At 33.9% G+C, this 8,467-nt stretch overlaps 1 protein-coding gene across 1 annotated transcript; it reads left to right on the top strand.

Annotated features, from left to right (window-relative positions):
- Positions 1 to 1,423: 1,423 nt before the first annotated feature.
- On the top strand, positions 1,424 to 6,169 carry LOC134727260 (uncharacterized). Its single transcript, XM_063591638.1, has 3 exons — positions 1,424 to 1,570; positions 3,921 to 4,305; positions 5,424 to 6,169. Exons 1-3 carry the CDS (start codon positions 1,436 to 1,438, stop codon positions 5,750 to 5,752), a joined length of 849 nt encoding a protein of 282 aa, XP_063447708.1. The 5' UTR covers positions 1,424 to 1,435; the 3' UTR covers positions 5,753 to 6,169.
- Positions 6,170 to 8,467: the final 2,298 nt, after the last annotated feature.

The following is an 8,467-nucleotide window of genomic DNA, read 5'->3' on the forward strand; positions in this document are numbered from 1 at the left end:
TCTTGAAAATTATATGCAAGTCAAATAATTTGTTTTTTCTCTAACAAAACTATATCAAATATTGTCATTTATTACCCTTTGTATATTTCAATGATTGAATTGTTGTATATACTAGTAATATATATTGTAATTTAATGTATCAATGTTAACTGTATGCATGTATTTTGTTTTAGGGCCTCAATGAAAATTAGACTATTTCTAATTGAGTTACCCTCTTTAAATAAAGAATTTATTATTATTATAATTATATCAACATCAGGATGTCGGAGATGTCAAGGACGTAGACGATGTCGTCACGATGTTGTCAATATTACGATACCGGCGATGCCAACGATGTGGACAGCAAGAAAAACGATGTAGACGATGTCGTCCCGATGTTGTCAACATCACGATGTCGGTGATGTCAACGATGTAGACAGGAAAGGGGGATAATGTAGAGGATATCGTCACGATGTTGTCAACATTATGGTGTCGGAGATGACAACGATGTAAAAAGGAAAGGGGACGACATAGACAATGAACGAAGTGTGAGGCGAATATGCACAATCTTATGAGCAAGCTATTTTACAAATGAACATCTCCTTGAACTGACATATTGTCCACATTTGTCCTGAAAGAAATTCAACAGTTACGCTTCAGATGGCTTGGACATGTTCTCAGGATGCCTGTATCCAATATAACCTAAATAGCTCTTGAATAAACACCCTATAGGGGAAGAGACCAAGAGGAAGACCTAAAACGACCGAAGAAGAAATGAAGGAACTTGATATGACATGGGGAGAAGCCGAAACAAAGGTTAAAGACAGAACTGATTGGCGAAATCTTGTGGCGACCTCATGCTCCACCAGGATCGAAAATGATAGGTAGGTAGGTAGGTATAGAGCCAATTGCTCTAGTTTAAGAACTTTGCAAACATTTTAGATTTTATTTTGGAATCTTGCATGGTTGGCATCATAAACGATCAATCCGATTGTACATTTTGTGTTTTAAATTACGTCAACTGTACATGACGTATTTTTCACAAAAGGTTTGTATGATGTTGCATGATGTTCGGCTATTTAAGATTTATTTAACCGAAATTGGATAGTTAATGACTAAGACTTTTCAAACATTGTCCAGTTTCACGACTTTATATAGTTTCTCTTTTTCCATGGGTGAAATAATTTGAACCCCAATTCGTGTCCGATAGTTAAAAGTGTGAAATTTGTTTAAATATAATATTACAACGATATACTATATATATATTAAAGAATTTTTGATAAAAAAACGATTTTATCCAACAAAGGGATATTGCATTTCACTTTAATAGAATAATAAAGCATTGTATAGTACTACAAAACACGCAAAACACCCACCAAATTGGGAATATTATCACCAGGATACCATGAAATTGCAAATTTAAAAAGTTTAGTTCAGAGTTATTTTTTAAACCGAGATGAAAGCTGTATTATTTTTTCTGGTTGTAAAGGTTGTGTCCATACATGGACATGCTTTTCTAATGGACCCTCCTTACAGGGCTTATGCAGCTGGATACTCCACACCCCAAGGAATGAACTGTGGAGGGATATCGGTGAGGTTTTTTTTATTTATTCGTTATGCGAAAAAGAAATTCACATATGCATGGGTTATACACTTTTCATAATAGTGTTGTCTATTTTTACATTGGATTTGTTTTGGTTATGCAAAAGAAACTATATTTAACCGTCAACTCGGTTTTTTTTTCATACTTACGCTGTCAGCTGTGGGTTTAGTTTTAAGCATACTGCTGAGGTCATTCATGAGAAGAGTGAAAAAGGGCCGGAGACTTTGTACACATCATGTCTTAGGTCAAAGAATCTGTTTTCACCTTTTCTCAGCAGTGCTGAATTTGGTGTATTTCATTACTGTGATTTTAAACAGTTTCCAACACTAACCTGGCATCGATGCCGTTATTTCATTTAGGACCTCGTCTTAACACATCTTTCTTCTGAGAGGTATACGAATTCTTTTAATATGTTGGGAAACACTTTCTATGCTTTAGATTTAAATTTGGTCCAACTGTAAGTTTTGAATACTGAAGACACATATTCTTTTGATATAAGAAGATGTGGTATGAGTGCCAATGAGACAGCTCTCCATCCAAGTCATGATTTGTAGAAGTAAACCATGCCTTGGCATTACCGAACAGCAAGCTAAAAAGGGTCCGAAAATCGCTTGTGTAAAACCATTCAAACAGGAATTCAAATGTCTATAAATCTATATACAAACGAGAACGGGTTTGATGATTCTCTTTACAGTAACAATGATAAAATTCTATAAGTGAATCAACAAGTGCATCACTGCCAAAATTTGTGAATTCATGAAGTACCACACCAATATCACTGGCTTCTACCAACCATTTTTTTCAATGATCGAATAAATTCCTCAACTTCATACTACGAATTCGATTAACTAAAGAAACTACACCGAGAAAATCTAACAGGTCACTTAAACTAACATGTATATCTTCTCGTCCGTTAAAGGCATTTTTAATTTTTTTTGGGAACAGTAGTCGCTCTTTGTGCTTACAAATCTTTTACCTATATATTGTAATAAAATTGAGAATGGAAATGGGGAATGTGTCAAAGAGACAACAACCCGACCAAACACATTTATCATAAGATTGCATCAATTTCAAAGTGCTTTTTTTCTTCCCTAACACTAAACAAATTCTTCAATTTTCTATATTTATTAGGTGAAATTTTTAATTTAAAGGTTGAAACTTTCAGCGATATTCTAAACGTTAAAATATCGAGATATTTAAAATCTAAATTTTAGTATTTGAAAAGGTAAAATATTGTGTTAAAAGTCCAAATTTCAAAATTTAAATTTCAAAATTTCTGACTTTGAGCTGGATGAAACAATATTTTTTTTCAAGTCTCCGTATACAATTCCGCAGTTAAGATGAGGCTTAGGCAAAATGCTTCAGAAAGGAAATTAACAATCAAATTGCGTTTTTTTTTGCTTATTCATGAATACGCTATTAGACTGATGAATATGTATCTATTCTGATCGATATTGGCTTTTAGTCTTTTCTGTCCCTTGAGCATAGGTACCAATTAAGTCAGGGGACAGTACTGGTCAGTCTAACGCATCTTTTATACATAATTATAAGTAAATGTCAAAAATCACTTAAATTTCCTATCTTTGTGCAGTTTACAAGTATGTGTATATCGTTTACTGGTTGATCAATTCCATCAACAGATGGTATTTTTTAGCCGTATTTGTATTTTTTTTTAGCCGTAAGCATTGCTAATTAACCTATCATGACCCCTCATATTCATCGTCCTTAATACTTTGTTTCATGGAAAGTATTCATGGAAAGTATTATCCATGGACAGTTTGTCCAAAACAGGAAGTTCTGGTTTTGAACTTAGATATATAAAAAGATGTGATATGAGTGCCAACGAGACACCTCTTCGTCCAAGTCACAATTTATAAAAGTAAACCATTATAGGTCAAAGTTCGGTCTTTTACACGGATCATTGACTCACACCGAACAGCAAGCTATAAACGGCCCCCAAAATTACGAGTGTAAAACCATACACACAGGAAAACCAACGGTCTAATCTATATAAAAAAACGAGTAAAGAGAAACACTTATGAACTAAATCAATAAACGACAACTACAGACATCAGATTTCTAACTTAGGACTGGTGCAAATAATTGCAACGGGTTTTTAACGTTTTAATGATACCAAACCTTCACCCTTATCTGAAACAATGATAGGTATCTACCCCTCTACCCGATATCCTGCATTTTCCGAGATATGTTTACGTAGTGTTGGTTACACCTTATACAGATAAATCATATGTTCTTGTTAACCTAATCTTATCAAAAAGAGATGATTTATTTATTTTTCTTCGAAATAAATGATAACCTTAAACTTTTGTTTATTTAGCACCAATGGGATCGAAGTGGAGGTGTATGTGGTGTCTGTGGCGATGCTTATGGTGGAGTTCAAAATAACATGGCTGGTGGTAAATTTGCTACTGGTGCTGTCACGGCAACTTACAATCAAGGTCAGACTATCGATGTCACAGTCAAAATCACTGCGAACCATTTAGGATTTTTCAACTTTAGTCTGTGTGTCAACAACGACTTCACCGAGAAAATAACAGAAGAATGTCTGTCAAAACATCCACTTACCATCACAGACCCAGACAATGGGTTCACTGGATTAGAATGGGACCTCCCTAGTGGCGTCACTCTAAAAACTCTCAAACTACATCTACCAGCCGATGTGCACTGTACACAATGTGTACTTAGATGGTACTGGAAAGGAGGTATTTACAAATAACAGTTATCCTCGATGACACCATCTTCGTTAGCCAAGGGATCGTAACCATTGGCTAGCGAAGATGCGATGACACGTATGATCAGTTACAAAGAGATCATGGATATAATAAAATTAACGGTACCAATTTTCTTGCACCAGATGCGCATTTCGACAATACATGTCTCTTCAGTGATGCTTTAGCCAAACTATTTGAAATCCAAAGATTATATAAAAGATGAAGAGCTATAATCCAAAAGGTCCAAAAAGTATAGCCAATTCCGTGAAAGAAATCAGAGCTTTGCTTGAGGGAGATACATTCCTTAATTTATAATAATTTTTAATATTTAGTAACAGCAAATTTTAATTACACAAAAAATCCGTATTTTCATGCCAGTACCGAAGTACTGGCTACTGGGGTGGTGATACCCTCGGGGACTAATAGTCCACCAGCAGAGGCATCGACCCAGTGGTAGTAATAAAATTAACGGTACCAATTTTTTGCACCAGATGCGCATTTCGACAATACATGTCTCTTCAGTGGTGCTCGTGGCCAAAATATTTCAAATCAAAGGCTTATATAAAAGATGAAGAGCTATAATCCAAAAGGTCCAAAAAGTATAGCCAAATCCGTGAAAGGAATCAGAGCTTTACATGTCTGTCAAATTAACAGTTATCCTTGATAACATGTGTTATCAGTATACATAGATAATGAATATCACACATGCCTTTTAAAAAAAAACAGTCAATAGGTCATGGACATCACACTAAATAACAGTTAACACACTATTGCTATCGTTCCAAATTTGTATTCACATTTTTTGCTTACCGTTCATCGGCACCTATTTGATGCATATGCGGTAGCAAAACTTATATTGCTGTACCCAATGATATATCCAGCTATCTGTGAACACGAAGTGGGGGTACTGAGGTCACACATTTTTTTTTTTTTTTTTTTTTTTAACTTAGGGTCTTTTTATGAAATAAACAAGTTTAACTTTGACACTGAAAGCAATTGTACATGTACATCTTGAATAAAAAAAAACGTAAGAAGGTTTGAGTGCTGTTTAACTGAATAACGAGTGTTACGTTAAATATGGGATTTTAATTGGTTTGCTATCTTTTCAGGAAATAACTGGGGTAGAGATCCTGTGACTGGTATAGGCTGTAAGGGATGTGCAGAAAAACAGGAATGTTTCGTTAACTGTGCTGACATAGAAATTGTTAGTAATGGACAACCTGCACCAACCGCCCGACCAGCTGCCACAACCAAAGCCACTAACGCAAATAATGTTGGTGATGTAGCAGGTGGATGTCAAGGAACGGTGGCACCCCGACCAGTAAACGGCAAACAATGTACATCAAAAGATCCCAGTCTACAAGATGAGGCTCTTTGGTGTCAGAAAATGTGCTCCGAAACACCGTTGTGTCCAACATCCCACTGTGTTTGCATGTAGAATTGAATTATTGCAAGAGACAACAGAACAATAATTAGACTATATCAATTTCTGTTAGAACCATATATCTTATAATTATATCTCCAGGAAAACGTTTCACAGATTGATCAAATACATTCCTGACTTTCCCTACTCATTTGTAATGTGTTTGACGATCACTAATTCATATTTGTCCCTTTATATTCACAGAGTTAGTCTCTTATTTTCTGTTTTGTTTGGTTTTTTAATTTAGTTCTGCAGTGAAGTGTTTGCATGTCTTAGTTTTTCCCCCAAGCACTTTCTCTTATTTTTCCCGCTTATTATATATTACAACAAATTGGACACTCTTGTCACTTATGTTAGATGAATTCTCTACTGAATCATCTTAAAATGTCATATGAAAAAGACAACTCTACTAATAAAATATTTTTTTCTGGATTTTAATTTTTCTTAATGTCTATGATATAATAAAGGGTCAATAAATACTTGCATTTTCAGGATACAGTGAAGTGATGACCATCCACTAGAAACAAAATGTTGTGGATTGTAGACCGTTGACGCGTATAGTCACAGTGCGGTCTCGATAGTATACCATACATTATCAAAAGAAACCACATAAATCTTTGTGTCTAAGGTCATGGATATAAAAATGAGCGAAAATGAGAAAATAACATCTTCAGTGACTAAAATTCGGTTAAATAATCCAAACAATTATACGTGGAAGCTTGTTATTTTAAATTTTCTGATGTGTATTGTTCGATGGCAATTGCAAAGTATACGATATTCTTAATTGGGCTAGTAATGTGTTTTTTAATTTGATAGATGCTTTTTAATTTTTTTTTGCATATATTTATTTGTCTTAAGATTGTAACACAGTGATGACTATTACGGAAGTTCTTCAAAACGCAATTATCAATTCCTCTACATTCAGGTCAGTGCGCATCACAGAAGGTCAAATCGTTAACAAGCATACCACTGCCACTACACAGCTTAAAGCATCTTCCGAAAATTTGAAAGTCCCTATTATGTACTGGTTACCGAAATTACACAAAAAAAAAAACCATTTAAATTCCGTTTCATCTTCTCTTCGAGCAAATGTTCTACTACTAATCTATCAGTGCTTCTAACTACCTCTCTAACTACTATCAAAGAACTGGTTATTAACTTTTGTAATAAAGCTTATGAAAAGAATGGTATTAATTATTAGTATTTTTGGAGTGTTAAAAATTCTTTAGAGGTTTTAGATAAAATACATGCTTTCTATGGTCCTTACAATTCTATTGATAGTTATATGATTTTTCTACTCTCTAAACAACACTTCCACACAATCTTATAAAGAAAAAGTTTTTGTATTTGATAAAATGGTCTTTCGAAAAATCTCATTGTAATTTTATTTGCTGTAACTCGTTTAAAGCCTTTTCTGTAACGAAAAAGGAAAGTATGCTAGATACGCTTACTGGAAATGTGAGGATATGATTGAAGCTTTAAATTTTCTGCTAGATAACATTTATGTACGTTTCGGAGATAAAGTGTATCGTCAGGTAGTAGGTATTCATATGGGCACCAACTGTGCCCCTTTAATAGCAGATTTATTTCTATATTGCTATGAATCTCAGTTTGTTACCAAACTCAGTGAAGACCCATTATTGTTATATTTGGTTGATACATTCAAAAATACCTACCGTTATCTGGATGATATTTTTTCGTTGAATAATCCAGAGTTCTCTAAATATACTTCAGAAATTTAGCCAAAAGAACTTACTTTAACTAAATCTAACATAAACAACAGCAGTTGTCCTTTTCTAGATTTAAACATTTCAATTTCGAACGGGAAACTTCATACTAAAATTTACGACAAAAGAGACGATTTTTCATTTCCTATTGTTAATTTTCCTTTTTTAGACGGCTATGTGCCTTTGGCTCCATCATCACGGTGTTTATATATCTCAGCCTGTGTGTGTTCTGATGTCATAGATTTTAACGAACGTAATCAATGCATCACTGGGAAATTGTTGTGTCAGGGATTTTGATACCATTAATTATTTAAAACTTTTACTAAATTCTTTCATAGATACAAAGATTTGATTAGTAAATTTGGCTATACCTGTAGAAAACTTATTAAAATGGTATTTCACATCCTAAATTTTATGGTAATAGTGTACTTAAAGCGAGGAAATAACTATGTGGTCCGTGTAAACTCGTCGAACCTTTAAACAAACTTATAAGTAAGGGTTGTCGTACCAATATTGTAATTAGATCTCTGAATATAGTTTATATTGGCACTAATATCGAGTTTGTCATTAGCAAATTAAAACATAACTAAATTGTATCTTCTTTTGAGATGTATAGAGACACAGACACGTTAATTGTTATCTCTATAGAAGTCGCTCCTCACTATCCTACTACCTGCCGATACATTCATTTTTGGCATTGCACAAGTCATGTCTTCTCTGACTGTTAATTACGTTAAAATACCAAATACTAAATCCCTGTGATGTGTTTTAGTTGATTTTAGTCTCTGATGCATGATTTTTTTTTATTATTTTGATATTGGTTTTGGCTTTTAACTAGCTGTCAGTAAGACCGTCAGTAACTGCGAGTACTCTCAAATCGTATTTTCTTGTTAATTCGACCTGTTGATACTGTTTATAATGTTTTTTTGTTATCTTATACTTATATGGATCTTGTCTATATACCAGCTTTGATTATTTGGAATATCTTTAAATTTTCACTTAC

Source organism: Mytilus trossulus, chromosome 7, assembly GCF_036588685.1.
Source record: "Mytilus trossulus isolate FHL-02 chromosome 7, PNRI_Mtr1.1.1.hap1, whole genome shotgun sequence".
NCBI lineage: Eukaryota > Metazoa > Mollusca > Bivalvia > Mytilida > Mytilidae > Mytilus > Mytilus trossulus.